The 15,875-nt window shown below is 40.3% G+C and overlaps 1 protein-coding gene across 1 annotated transcript in view; it reads right to left on the reverse strand.

The window, feature by feature from the left end:
• Window positions 1-15,875, reverse strand: part of FTCDNL1 (formiminotransferase cyclodeaminase N-terminal like) — a 70,935-nt gene that overhangs the window by 43,466 nt on the left and 11,594 nt on the right. The window contains 1 exon segment of the mRNA XM_058549519.1: window positions 2,205-2,390. Within this exon segment, the coding sequence (XP_058405502.1) occupies window positions 2,208-2,390 (183 nt within the window). The 3' untranslated portion in view covers window positions 2,205-2,207.

Genomic DNA, 15,875 nt, shown 5'->3' on the forward strand with positions numbered 1-15,875 from the left:
TATTCTTTCACTTAGGTATGCCAAAGTTTATTTAATCCTTCTTAAATATGAAACATTTACATTGTTTCCAGTATTTGCTACTATAAATAATGCTTTGATAAACGTACTTGTACAAAAGTACATCTACCTTTTATTATTTCCTCAGGATTTATCACTAACTAGAATTCCTGCAAGGCAGTTATAGACATTTCTTGCTACATATCACCAACTCACTTTCAAAAAGTTTATACCAATCGATACTACCATTGGCAGTATGAGCGCCTCTTAACTACATCTTTATCAGTATCAAACATTACCTTTAAAATACCATCTTTAAACATTTTTGTGCCAATTTTTGCATTTTAAAGTTTTAATTTAGGATTTTCGGGTGTTGATGAAATTCTCCATGTAAATCACAGATCTCTGTGTGGAGTAAAAATAGAGAAGAAATGAGAAATCCCAATGGGTTATCATTTCAAATCAAAAATGTAAAGCAGGTGTGATCGTCCCAGCCACAGCCAATCATTGAGACTGGGGAGCAGTGCTTGCTTTGGTTTAAACAATTACAAACTGAGTTTCTTCCTAGGAAACTAAATATGATTAGGGATAATATGAATATTTGGTCTTCAACTCAGACATGCTTTTTATGTCAGGTTAAAGTTCTTCCCAAATACCAACTCGTCCATTCTCACAGCACTGCAAAAACGAGAAGCACTTTTTTCAAGGGTTTGCCTGACGTGACGCTGAAGCCAGTGCTTCTGTCCTCGAACACCAGCGTCCCTGTTTCCACCTCCTGTCCACTGACTACTCTAGTCACCTGGCTCCGCGCTGACTAGGTCTGTGGTACTATCTCTGCAGTCTTTAGTGAGCTCAAATTAGAAACCAGGAAATAGGTTTCTGAAAATTTAGTCACAAAACTTACACTTCTACATTTGGTGAGACAAATCGTAGGAAAATATGCGAGGTTCAAATTGGCAAGGAGCAATCAGCTTCTTCGTTTTTCCGTAACTAAATACTGAAATACATTTATAATCACTTTTTTATAAATCTCCTCTCTAAGGGGAAGAAAAAATGGCCCTTTAGTTAGTACTGTGTGCGGCACTCAATAGACATTTCAACTTCACAGCCTTATGAGGGAAATACAATTATTACATCCATTTTACAGATAGGGGAACTGAGGCTTAACAAGATTAAAGAACTCTCCGAGGTCCCTCTCGCAATAAACAGCAAGGCCAGGATTTGAGCACAGCCTGAAAGCCTGTACTTTCTCGCTGCACCACTCCACTTGATTATAGACATCAATCATTGGAGAGCAAGATTCTGTACCAGGGGTTAGTCACCAGAGGCCTGTGTGTAACTGCAGCAGAGCTATGCCACGAAGAAATGTGTTTCTTATGCCTGCCCACCTCTTGCTCCTCGGGTATCTAATATTTTAGTAACCACTAAAGTATTAACTGACTACCAAAATGTTACCTAACATGGTTTAATTTTGACTCCTACGGAAGATATTTGAGAATGAAGGAATTAAGACTGAAATAAATGGCACTAGGATGCTGAAGGGCAGGGAATGGGGACGGAGCTTTGGAGGGGGGCATCACCACCTTACCCTAAGGTAAGCCCTAAGCACGGGGCGGGGTGGGGGGCTGCAGTAGCAGACAGAGGCCAGAATTGGTGAGATACAGGGGAAGGGAGAAATACCATTCCTGGTGTTTGTTCTCTCTGTTCTAGAAGCCTGTTGTCTAGAAAAGCTTTTCCCCAGGGTGCCTCTAGAACTGATTTCCAGTTGTAAGCATCCACTTAGCTACACTTCATGTTCAAGTACTGAAAGACTTTCCTACCAGCTATAAGTAACCTCTGCCCAAGTCCCTACCCCCAAATGTCCCCATCGCACCCCAGGACAACAACCTCACACCTGGCACAGCAGCGGGCCGCCAGGATCCCGCCCCGGTGTCAGGAGCTGCAGCGGCCATGCTACAGGGCTCGCTATACATCTTGAATATCACTCCTGGGGCTCTCAACAAACATGCAACGAGGGCACCTAGCCTCTCTGGTCAGCTTACGAAGGCGTGGGTGAGAGTAAGAGCCGAGAGGAGACCCTTCACCCAATTCAAGAAGGAGCTCCAACTGTAACCCTCCTGCGTTATGCAGGAGGGACAGGTGAAGGGGTCCTCAGGATTCTATCATCAAGTTTAAAAACAAAAGCAGAACAAAACCATACTAAGAACCTGTTAAACCACATCTCCGGGTAGGTGCAGCTCCCAGATCAGGTTCAAGAGCACTGAAATCCCTCCTTGTGAACCAGCCCAGTTGCTTCCTTCTCTGGACAAGAGTGCGCTTCTCAGGCAGGTCAGCCTCACCAAAGAGAAACACGCTGCAGCCAGGAACGTGCAGGACCAGACTCTCAGCAAGGCCTGTGGGCAGTGGGAAATTTGAACAAAATTAAATTAAAATCAGGCTCAATGAAAGAAAATAGAGCATATAAGTTTTTTATTGTGGTAAAATATATTTAACACAAAATCTACCATTTTAACTATTTCTAAGTGTAGAGTTCACTGGCATTAAGTACATTCTCATCATTGTGCAACCATCACCATTAAAGCTTATAATTTATACAAATTTTAAAAATCAAAGTTTGAACATAATTAATTTTCCCTTGAAGGCTCATAATAAAAGTTTGTACAAGGAGGCGAGAATTTCTTAGCCATTACAAACCTAATTTCACAAGGAAAAGTCATCACTAAGATTAATGAAATTGGTGCCTTCGATTTTTGAACAATTTTATAATAGCCCCAAATAGTGTTTATTGTTAAGAGAAATAAAATGTTAAGAATCCAAGGGCCAGATCTGCACTGTCCAATAATGTGCCATTTAATTTTAATTAATTAAAACGAATACAATTAAAAATTAAGTTTTTCAGTTGCACTAGCCACATTTCAAGTGCTCAGTACCACACATAGCCAGTGGTCTCCCTATTGGACAGCACAGACACAGAACATCTCCATCACCACAGAAAGTTCTACCAGACAGCGCTGGGCCAATGTTCTATAAGGGAGCCTAATATTTAAACATAGTTTTATGGAGGTTACTCTGAATGACAACATTTTTTTCATCCTCTTCTTCCACTCTTTATATCTAGATTCTGTCTCTGACCTTCCTTCTCAAGGCAGTTTACAGAATTGCTTTCCTGTTTTTTCCAGAGAACCGCTTCAGAGGACCTCTGCAGCTGACAGCATGTGTTCACTAATTACAGCCCCCTGTAAGCAAGGATAGAGAGAGCATAAAATTTTGTCTGATGTATAAAATTAGGGAATTTTGGTACTGGCCTGGGGTAGCAGGAGTACGGGCCTTCTTTACTTGGAGGTACATCATGGAGCATCAGAGGCTGAGACGGGGCCTTTAGCCATAACAAGCACAGGAAACCTCTCCAACTGCAATTTCAGGGTTCGTTATTTGTTTGTTTCTAATGTAGACGGCCACGTTGATGGGAGAGGTGAAATGTGGAGGATACTAAAACAGATTTTATACCTCTTGGTTGTATGAAGTCTTGGGAAATGTTCTTTCTCTGAGTCAAGTAGGAACTCTAGCATTAGAAGGCCGTGATGTTTTGGGTCTCACGAAGCCAAGAAAATCTCCCAAACTTACTAAGCGACCTCTGCTTCTTTAACACTACTCTAAGATACGAAAGGACCACTGCTCCTAGGGGTGGCAGAGACCAGATGTCAGGGACACTTAGAGTCAACTGAGGTTTAGGAATTGTAAAATAATGTTTGGGCAGTTAGCTAAAATTCTCCCCTCCCATCTGGAACAGCATGGGGTGGAGGTGGCAGAAGTAAGGGGAGAGAGTTAGGAGAGTTAAGAGGTTAAGACATCTTAACATCGGACAGCTCTCTAAATTTTTCGGATCACTGATCTCTGCTCCAACCATCACGTAGAGTGACTCGCACTGTGGCTGCTGCAGGAGCCTGAAGCCTCGCCTACCACACAGTGTGACGTGGTCTCTGCTCTGCCCCGCTCTGTGCCCCTCCAGGCCAGCACCTCCATTTGGAGCTCTAGTTCTGGAGTACTGCATAAGCCTGTAAAGCCCTGAAGGCTACAGAGGAGTCTTGGAGCCTGGTTCCTAAAGGGCAGAGCAGTGGGAGATATTCGCAGGAGCAACTCCCAGCTGGCAGCGCCTGGTGGGGGTCAATGGCAGGGTGCATTTTGATTCAGTAGAAATAGCATATGCTTGTGAGGCCAGAAGATGTTGGTCTCAACACCATTTCTGCTCCTTAATAGCTATTTGGGATCTTGAACAATTTACTTGACATCTCTGAGCCTCAACTTCTTGATCTATAAAATGAGAGGGGGGAAAAAAAAAGCTTCCTCCAAAGCACCAACTCTTTATCTAAAAATTTGGAAATTAAAAGGGAAAAAAATAAGCATTTATCCTGCCTTTCCTGTATCGACTGTATTTCAGGGTAGCCAGATAGCCTGAATTTATGAGGAAAACATTTTTTAATAGAAAAAATCCGACTAATAAATGCAGAAGTAATGATATAACTAAAAACTCACCATTTGCAACCCCTAAGAAAATAATTGTTCCAGGCAAAGATCATCAATGGATGAAAGTCTCATGAATAGTCAATTTGGAACAATTTATCTTTGCATCATCAGAAGGAGGATAACCAGACGTCATGGCCTCCTGTTATGAGGCAGTATGACGCTCAGAGCCCACCCTGGGAGAATTTTTAAAAACTGAACTTCAGACCAATCAAGCCTCTGGAGCTAACTTAAAGTTTGTAGGAAAAGTGAGGGATAAAGACACAAGTTAAATGACACCACAAGGCAGCAAACAGACAGACCCAGAATGTGGGAATTCTATAAGACAACTAATCCAGTTTCTGCAATCAGTGAACGGCAGGAAAAATGTGGGGGCAGGGGAACTGGTCTAGATCAAAAGAGTCAGAGACACAACAATCAGTGTATGTGTGAACCATGTGTAGATCCAGATTCAAATAGGCCCATCAGACGAGACATTTGCCCGATTATATACTGAGTGTTAGTACCAAAGAATTATCATTTTGTTGAGTGTGATAATGGCATCATGGCTATGTGAGAAAATGTCTATATTGCTTAGAGATATATATTAAATATGTAGGGATGAAATAACATGATCTTTGGAACTTGTTTTAAAATACTTTAATAAAACCAAAGGACAAAAGAGGGAGATGAAAAGAGAGGAAAGAAGAGAAAAATAAAGGAAGCAAAGAAAAAAAAAAGAAAAGAAATGGATGGAGATATTAAGATTAGAAAGACTATATCCAAAATATATAAAGAACTCATGTAACTCAACAACAAAAAAACAACTCGATTAAAAACTGGGCAGAGGATTTGAACAGACATTTTTCCAAAGAAGATACACGGATGGCCAACAGGCACATGAAAAGATGCTCAACATCACTAATTACTAGGGAAATGCCAATCAAAACTACAATGAGGGGCTGGCCCCATGGTATAGCAGTTAAGTACGAGAGCTCCGCTGCTCGCAGCCTGGGTTTGGATTGCGGGCGCACACCGATGCACCGCTTGTCAGGCCATGCTGTGGCAACGTTCCACATAAAGTGGAGGAAGATAGGCACAGATGTTAGCCCAGGGCCGGTCTTCCTCAGCAAAAAGAGGAGGATTGGCATCGGATGTTAGCTCAGGGCTGAGCTTCCTCTCACACAAAAAAAACCACAATGAGATATCACCTCATGCCCATCACAATGGCTATTATTCAAAAGACAAGAAATAACAAGGGTTGGAGTGGATATGGAGAAAAGGGAACCATTGTACACCAGGATTACCACATGATCCAGCTATTCTACTTCTGGGTATTTATCCAAAGAATACAAAAACACTAATTCGAAAAGATATCTGCACCCCACTGTTCACTGCAGCATTATTTACAATAGCCAAGACATGGAAACAAACTAAGTGCCCCACTGACAGATGAATGGATAAAGAAGATGTGGTATATATATACAATGGAACACTACTCAGCCATAGAAAAAGATGAAATCTCACCATTTGTGACAACATGGATGGACATTGAGGATATTATGTTAGGCAAAGTAAGTCAGATAGAGAAAGACAAATACTGTACGATTTAACTCATATGTGAAAGATAAACACAAAAACAACAACAAACAAACACATAGATACAGGGAACTGGTGGTTACCAGAGGGGAAGGGGAGTGGGAGGAGGGCAAAAAGGGTAAAGGGGGACATTTGTATGGTGATAGATGGAAACTAGATTTTTGGTGATGAATACAATGTAATGTATACAGAAGTCAAAATATAATGATGTATACCTGAAATTTATACAATGTTATAAACCAATGTGATGTCAACAACAACAAAAATAAATACATATATACAAATTTTATATACTGGTATAATTAGATTTATCCAAATGAAAGAGAAAATGCAAAAAACAAAAACAGATAAACTAAGAAAAGCACCTAGCACACTGCACGGTACCCAGCACTCAGTGATGCCAGCTTCCTCTCCCTTTCGCAGGCTACACCACTGTTCTGAGCTCTGAAACTTCTGCACACCCTCCTGGACTGGTAGGTCCCTAGTTACTAGAAATCCCCCTACATTTTAACAACACTCCTCTTCCATTATCTCCTCTACACAAATTCAATATGGAAGGAATCAAACTTAATTTCTGTTCTCTAATGAGGCCAGAAAAGGAAATATTTCATTATTCTCACACAATGAAAAGACAACAAAAGCCAAAGAGACAGTTAGTAACAGAGACAGTACACCACACCCTTCAGGCTCAAGGAAATAACTTTGTGTTTCTAATGACTGCAATCCAAGGGCCCATGGCAAGTAGCCATTTGTAATTTTGCTGAAAAGTAAATTTAGATTGCCCACATCTCAAAGAAATGTCTCAAATTTAGTCAGAAGAATACTTACTGGCAAGCTTTTTTTTTTTTGCTGAGGGAGATTGGCACTGCGCTAACATCTGTGCCAATCTTCCTCTATTTTGTATGTGGGTCACCACCACAGCATGGCTTTATGAGTGCTGTAGGTCTGCACCTGGGAATGAACCTGGGCCACCGAAGCAGAGTGTGCCGAACTTAACCACTAGGCCACAGGGCCAGCCCCACGAGCTATTTTATTTATGACAGAAATTGCACATTCAAAAGAGCTATTTTTAATTTTATCACTTTATTTTCACCATTAATCCATGTAAAAATTATCCCATGTAATGTCAAGGCTAACATCATGCAAACAAGTAGGCCTCTGAAAGAAGATAAAAATTCTGAATATTTCAAGCTCAAACCTATGGGAAACTCTCTGATCAGTTCTCAGGTTACCTGGTATTATTATTTAAAACAACAGTTCTGTGCACATTTCCTGTAAAGCCATTGTTCCCTCTACAGTGGAGCCAAGCATTTCCAGAGCGGAGACTTTTAGCATTTTCAATAAAACCTAAGAAACCAGAACTTCTGAACTAATCCCTGCTTTATAATTGTGCTCTCCTTCCACTGAAATTCAGTTCTCCCTCTCTCGGTTGTGTAGTATTTTACGGCTTTTACTAGATATAACACCAAGTCTAATCTACTTGTATTACATAGTTAATAGTGGACTTTTGTTTCTCCACCTAAGTTTCAAACTCCCTAAACAATCAGCGTTCGTTAAGCTGAATGAACTGACTTTGGTTCCTGAGCACTCTGCAGGTGCTGGATGCTGCAGACCTGGAATAGGGTGTCTATTCCAAACCTACAAACATGAGTGAGGGGCCGCTGTGCTAACAACACAAGAACCACATGTAACACCAGCAAGAGGACGGTGCATCCCCAGTGAGAGGCCATGGGATCAGTTTTCCACCACTGCCATCATGTGTTCTGAGCAGTCCTCGGAACAGTCGTCCCATCCACAGCTGTCAAAGCCGCCTGTACTCATGAGCTACCTGAGCCGGTCGGTATTGTCAGACTAGGCAGACATCCGACCCACCTTGTGCAGAAAGAGAATGATGCCATCCTGCAATCATGAAACAGGCAACGCAAATCTCTGCAGCTTCCTAAATTGCTCTTTATTAAAAGATCAATATTTTTCAGGTTTTTTCCGCTTTTGACAAGCTTTTCCCACCACTATTATTAGTAGTTCCAATCTTTCTATTTTCACTAGTCATATTCTGAAAAGGCTGATTTAATCACAATATTTCTTAAATATATTTTAACCCTCACGGTTGGCTGACCTTATTTACTTAAAAATGATTTTTAGCCATTTCTATAGATGTATATTTATCACTTTCAGTCTTAACCTTAGAGACTTCTATGAGTTTGGTTATTCCTCTTAGCAAACGGAGGATCAATGCAATGAGACAGGAAACTTAAGCTTCATTCTTAACACAAATGTTTTTTCCGAGCCTATTATCACACATAACTATGGCTGAAATGTAGCATTTTATTGAGAATATACAATATTTAAGCCAGTATTGAAGAATCCGATTCATTATACATATATGTCCGCCTTACACTAACACACACTTCCTATCTACAGGGTATTTAACATCATCCTTTTCCCTGTGCTTTTGTTTCTTTCAGGAGCAATTTAGAACTACTGGTATAATGGAGTTGAAATTTGATTGTTAAACAGAATTGCATTTCAGCAGCTCAAGCAACATAACTGATAAGCTTGGTTTTGTTACATTTTTGATAGCAGCCAAAATGCACAACTAGGAAAAAATCTCAAGTCTGTCATTCTCTTTCCTCTAGGAATAGATAAATTCTCTTTCCTCTGACCCAGAGTATGAATGTGTGGCTTATTATTATTATTTTTAAACCAGAACTCTAATAATACTCAAAAAAGTTTCAAATCTTCTCATAAATACACAGCAATCAAAAAGAGTATTTTTCAACCCCACCACCTCATACTCAATAACAAGTAGAGGGAAAAAAGCACAGAATCTAAAAATTAAACCGGGTGCTAGACTTGAAATCGTACAAACATCCTCTAGTTTTAGTATAGCTCTCTTAATATAGCCAAGCTTTTTGTTTAGTTGATTTTTTTATTTATGTATTTTTTAATGAGAAAGAAAAAAAAAAGATTCTCTACCAGAAGCCATAAAAATCTCTCAGATGGTAAAACAGATAACCCTAAAAGTTTTTGCCTAAATTCATACACATACCTAAAATAAAACTGGCCGATTAATCTTGCTACAGTACTTTGAAAAAGAAGACATCTGAAAATACAGTGTAGCAGTGTGATACTGCACTGCCTCTAATTAAGTGCAGACTAGGAAAAATTATTCTTAGTTTAGTCTATGGAAGTGGGGGTGGAAATTTCTCTCTTTGCAATTCAAAATTACTTTCAAGATAGAGCCTTTCTTTTCCAATGTCTTCATTAAAGAGAGCTGTTAAGAACTGTCTCCCAACCATCCCCAAAGAGCACAAAGCCGCCCAGTCTTCGCCCCATATGCTCGGCTTTGAAGTGTGAAGCCGTGACCATCCCACTAGACTCTTACGCCACCATCAAAGCCATCTCGTTAAGCACAGCGCTGAGAGTTACCGCGCGGCCGTAATCGCTGCAACACCAACACTGCATTAACAAAGCGACCGCGAGATTCCTCCCCCGCATGGCTAGGACTTGAAGAAATTTTTACCATATGTACACATGCACGAGATACGAAAATTTATTGTGCTAGAACCTCATTGAGAAGTACATTAAACACGCCGACTAGAACTGGATGTTATTCTAAGGGACTGGAAAAAAATAAAATGCAGCTGATCTTTACGATGAAAGAACAGAAACACCAGGCTGAAAAACGAGATCAAGTATAATTCCTAAACTGCATTTCTACTGACACATTCTGTTGGCTGTTCTTTCTTGGCAGCAGAAAACAATTTAAGGGGGAAAACACAATTCTACTGCCTGTCACTGGATGCTACTGTGTACTCTGTCACCTTTCATTTCTAAGGGACAAATTAGCTTGGGAACAGTGATATGCTGATAATACACCTATGATTCAAAATGAACAGGATGTGCTAAGAAAAAGTCATTTCACTTGTGTCTCTGAGTCGTCAATTTATCATTGGCATTGTGGTAAAAAACAAAATGCAAAAAAAAAACTTATGTGTTAAAGGAAATGAGGTCAGAATAAGCACTTGATTTATTTTCGTGTAAAAATTAATCTGTAAAAAATATTTTTAAACATTTGTACCTAATGATTCCATTCCTTTCTTTTTGCCCCAGAGAAATCTTTGCATTTGTGCACAAGAAAGACTATTCAAACATGTTCATTACTGCCATTATTCGTAGTAGGAAAAATGAGAAACAATCCGAATGTCTACAAATAGGGGAAGAAATAAAATGTGATATATTCACACTATGATAACTGTACAGCAGTTAAAAGGAATGAGCTAGAACTGTATGTAATACTACAGACAGCTCTCCAAAACATCTTGCTTAATGAACAAGTTATAGTATGACAGCATTTATATTACAAACAAATACAAGAAATACTACATTGGATTTATGAGTATATACACACATATACATAAATAAAAGCATGGGGAAAACTCTGGATTGAGTGTGAACATAGTGTACTCAAACCATAACTTGGCAGAGAGTGGTTCAGGAAACCAGGAATAGGGGTGGTGGTCAGAGGTGAATTTTAACCTTACCTGTAATGTTTGAAACTTTGAAAAAGAGAAATAAAAAGTTCCAGGCAAGGTCTAATAAATAAACAGCTGTGAGGATCCTTTCTTTTTCCTGCTGTCTTGATGGAAAACTGTGAGTAAGTTTCTTAATGTTTCCAGGTCTGTTTTCCACCTACAGAATGAAAAAATTGAACCTATCCTCTATCCTTATTATGAACATAAGAATTATGTGCCCCCAAACTCTTAAATACCCTATACTTTCATGGAGATATAGATATCCAGGAAAATACATGGTATATTAGTAGTTTGGGGCACATTTTACATATATATCTTCATATACGTATAAAGAACTCAAGAATCTTGTTATTTCCTTGTATATAACATACACTTTCATGGAGATGTATATTCATGGAGATGTTATTCCTATGTAGGGCATATGCTGATATAATCACCACTTTGTGCAGACATGATATGGTTAGCTTAAAGAATTACACTTTCCTGAGTGACCTAACAAATGTAACTTGTACTGTCTTCCATTAGCTTGTTTTATTCTGTCCTATAGTGCTCCCTAATTGCTTCAGATTCATGGCCAGATCCATAGATTCATGGCCCCAGCTTTCTTGGGAGGAAGGACTCTATTATACTTCTCTGATAGTCACAACAGCACTTACTATGGTAAATGGAAGCCTAACAGTCATTCCAATATCGTTTGGATGTTCGCAAATACCTCTTCATTTATCGTCATATTTCTCTGAAACAGGTACTAAATATCATTTTGCAAATGAAGAACTGATAAGGAAGAAGCTGTCTGCTATAGAACTTAGAATTTTACAGCTGAAAGCACTTCAGAGATCTCCTACTCAAGTAGTTTCCAAACACCTTGTTATGCAATCCCTTTTCTCAAAAGGCACCTTATTTGGAATCTTGATAATACAAAACAGAGAAGAGGGATCCACTCTCTCTACGGTGGAGGGGAATAGCCTGGGCCCCAACTGCTCAGCACCTGCCTCTACAGGGCCACAGAAAATTGCTAACCACAGTGACAGCTATTTAATGGTGGGAGGCAGAGTACCAAGGGCTTTACACACAGGCATTATTTCTCATAACCATCCTGACAGGATGATATTATTCCCCATTGTATAGATATAAAAACAAAGAAAACTACATAAGAGACTAAAAAGTTTTCCTAAAGTCAGCTGGCAAATAAGTAGCAGATCTGGGATCTGAACTGAGGTTTATTCAGCTCCAAAATTCTTATTTTGCCCACTTACCATGTGGCTTTCTTTTCTGACCACTCAATGTGATAAAATTGTTTAGTTCGTGCTGATAAAAAAAACCTCCCGGGCCCACATGCATACATATGTACATATGTAATGAGTGGGTAGGATTAGAATTGGGCCTGTTGCTTCCATAGAGTGCTCCCCCTTTGTAAGGACCTCTCACTTTCTTTCAGGAGGACTATTGAGAAGCTGGGGCTGCCCCAAAGAGCAGTTCAGACGGGACATGGAAAAGCCTTGGAGATGGCCAGGAATCCTTCTGCCGGCCAAGGTATCAGTAATGAGTGAACAGCTTTCCGTATAAAGCCCACTTCCCACAGCATTGAAGGGTTCCTGTGTCTCTTCCACGCAACCAGTGCTCCCAACACGGCAAACAAATAGTTTGCATGGGTTAGCTTGGTTTCGTTGTCTGTGTTCGGCTCCTACACATCTTCCTGGCCACTGGCCACCAACAACGCTCAACCACCTCTCCGAGTCTCAAGCCTAGCCCTAACTCTCGCCATTTGACCCCAAAACAGGTCAAGTCCTCCAACCCTTCTTCCCACAGTCCCGCTCCTCTTTGCCACCTCCCAGGGGATGCCCATTTCCACATACCCCATGCTCACCTCTTTAAATCTCCTTTTGGAGAAAAATGCTTCTTGCCCACTACTGATGTTTCTTTCCACATGAAGAGAGTTCTGCTGGTCTTGCTGGCTATTATGGGTTAAATTATGTCCCCTAAAATTCATATGTTGAAGTTGTAGCTCCCAGGACCTCAGAATGACCTTATTTGGGGATAGGGTCATTGCAGGTGTAATTAATTTAGATGAGGTCATATACTGGAGTAAGGTGGGTCACTAATCCAATATGACTGGTGTCCTCATAAAAAAGGGAAATTCGGACACAGACAATACACAGGGAGAATGCCATGTGAACATGAAGAGGGTGATGTACAAGCCAAAATGGAACAGATCCTTCCCTCACAGCCCTCAGAAGGAACCAACCTGCCGACACCCTGATCTTGGACTTCTAGCCTCCAGAACTGCGAGATGATAAATTTCTGTTGTTTAAACCACTCAGTCTGCGACACTTTGTTACTGAGCCCTAGGAAATTAAAACATTGGCCTTGCTCCCGCTCAACATTCATTCACTGATGGGGAGTCTGGGAGACAAATTGGGTTTACATAGGCCTACCCCTTCCTCTTTTCCTTCTTAGGAGCTAGCTGTCAGCAGGAAACACACATTCCGGTCCACGCCTCCTTGCCATAAGCTTTCCAGGGGCAGGCCTGTGCCGTCCAGTGCTGCCTGTGACTGGCTGGATAAGTCTGTCTAATTCTCCAGTTGGGTAAGCTCAGCTGTCAATATTAGTTTTATCAGTAATAAAATTAGCATTTCCATTTCTCACCTGCCTTTTTCTACTGTCGAACTGGTTCAAATTAGGGAAAGGAAAAAGTGTACTATTTATTACGCCCTCCTCTCAAATCCCACCCCCAGTCCTCATCTTTCTGGGGCAGGGAGTGCGGTGGCCTCCTTCTTTCCCTATTCTATTGCTATGGAATAAACTCTGTGCCCTGCTTTCCCAATGCCTTCCTTTTGGTTGTCAAAAATTCACATGTGAACACTGACTGTTACTTCCTCATTCTCACTATGACAATTCCATACCCCTCAAGGAAGCAGATAACTCAGACTGTCCAGGAAACAGTCATGCACAGGCTGTGGGGGAAAGAAATGCACAACAATTAATATCCCAAGATATTATCTTACTAAATATTTTTGGTTAATTAGAATTAGAGAATGAGTTATTTAACATATGCAATTTTAATAGTCAAATAATAAACGATAATTAATCTAATTAACAATGATGTTATGATCATATGTTGTCATCATTACTATTATCACATGCTCTGGGGCTCTTGAGAAGCACACCCTCACTTGACCAATGGAGACCAGGTGGGTGGGCTGATGGGTACATGAGGGTGTGGAGAGACTTGGGTTGGTGTCCTTAATCTTACAGGCCCATCGATGCCACTAACATCACTATGTCATTTCTTCAGAACTTTGTAATCCTAGCAGCCTTGACACCAGAAGTCACTGTAAATGCTAGGAAGCAGGGATAAAAAGGAAAAGGAATTTGGGAAAAGCATCACCAAGATCAGGGGTCCTGGGCTTGAAAAGTTAGCATATCAATCAAATAGGCTATAAATCCCCTATTAGGACTACATTCTCTAAAACACCATCAGCAACAATAAAAAATCTATCTCTGGGTGCTGTAGATACCTACTCAAAACCAGAAAACCTGGAGCCCCCAAACTCTGAGGCCCCCCAGGGCTGCCTTTGCTAGTAAGGGGTGAATGTTAATGTCTCCCGCAGTGACCCCTGACTTAATCCTAAGTATTCTAAGAGACCCTTCACCCTGGGTGAAGTGGAGGTAGGGAGGGGGTCTCCCAGTTTTTAACTATAAATCTTAGAACTAACTTCTAGACTAGGAAATAATTACAAGAAGTGTACTGTCAGGCAGTGAAGATTTTATGCACTCCACCTATTCACCCCAATTGGAAGATTCTTATAGTACATTTATTCTTGTCAATATTTTCAATAAACCCTGTGCAATATACATCAAGAGTGTAACAGGGAAGGAGGGAAAGCCAATACAAGGGCGTGTTATCAGTCATTGCGGTGAGCAGCTGGGGCTTGATCTTGCCAGAACGGGCCTTAGAATCACTGGTTTCAGAGACAGAAGATGAGCGCATTCATCTATGAGTTCAGGTCCCCCACTGGTCAAGGGTTGCCCCCTGGGGGGTTAACTTGCTTGGACTTCAGGCTACCACAGAGCCCAAGTGAGAGAAAGGAGTGTAGCTTCTTCAAGTCTGCGTGGGTTCACTGGTAGTTGCCAGTCATGGAAGAATAAGTTAGTTTACCGCAGTTCTCCCATTTGGCCTTTTCCTTCCTCCTTAGTACCTGTTTTATGGTGATAGATATAATCTTGTTGCATTTATTAAGCCTGTAGCATTTTGCATTTATGAACAACCTGGTAACTCTCCCTCGTATATAAAACGTACTAAAGTCACTGGAGATCAATCTTAATGTTTTAAGTACTTTCCCAATGCACAATCCCTTGTTTTTTCAGCTTTTTATATGGTGGCAGTATCCTTTAAGTCTCAAACTAAATGCTACATCCTAAAAATATGCTAATTACGCTTGTAAAATCAACCATTGTTTTTATGCCATGGCAATGAGGGTAGTGCTGATGGGTAAGAGAATTGTATCAGAACCTAGGATCTAAATTGACTAATCTCTACCAAATCCAAGGCTGTTTTATGAGACAATCTCCATAGCAACTGGAGACTCAGAGTGGAAAATTCTTGAAGTGAAAAGTTGTTCCTGATTTGCCAGATCAGCCCATGTTTTGACAATCTGTAATAAGGTAATCAAAGGGTCTCAAGACTATCACACAAGTGTTGACATCGTGTGAATTTGTCATGGCACATGTCCTCCAACTCATAAAAATACTCGAAAAAACATCTAACGAGGCTGATAATTCTAATCAAATTCATTAATGTTTTATATATTTTAAGATAAATTTAAAAAAATCAAAATCAATTATGTAAGAGTTATTTCTTTATTCCTATAACTTACTTAGCTGGCACTTTAGCTTTCCAGTCTTCTAAATAATGTCAATTGGCATTGTACAAACATTATTTCATTTGATTAATGACACAAAACAAAAAGTAAGTTTCCATATCATTTCCAAAATTCTATGCTACAGACTCTTAAAGCTGAATATTATGAACCTACATGTTGGGTAAGCCCATTTTCACTGGCAAATTATTGGGAGAATTTGCCTGAGCACCTTCTGCCCTGACCCCTCCCCTCCATCTTCACTCAGTCCTCATGAAGGTTCATGTGAATGGGAAACAAAGTCATGTTTCAGAGACACTGGCTTCCACACATGAAAACACTGAGGAAGGAAGAACTGAAAAACGTACAGGAAATACTATGGCCC

The sequence above is a fragment of the Diceros bicornis genome, chromosome 10 (genome assembly GCF_020826845.1).
Source record: "Diceros bicornis minor isolate mBicDic1 chromosome 10, mDicBic1.mat.cur, whole genome shotgun sequence".
NCBI lineage: Eukaryota > Metazoa > Chordata > Mammalia > Perissodactyla > Rhinocerotidae > Diceros > Diceros bicornis.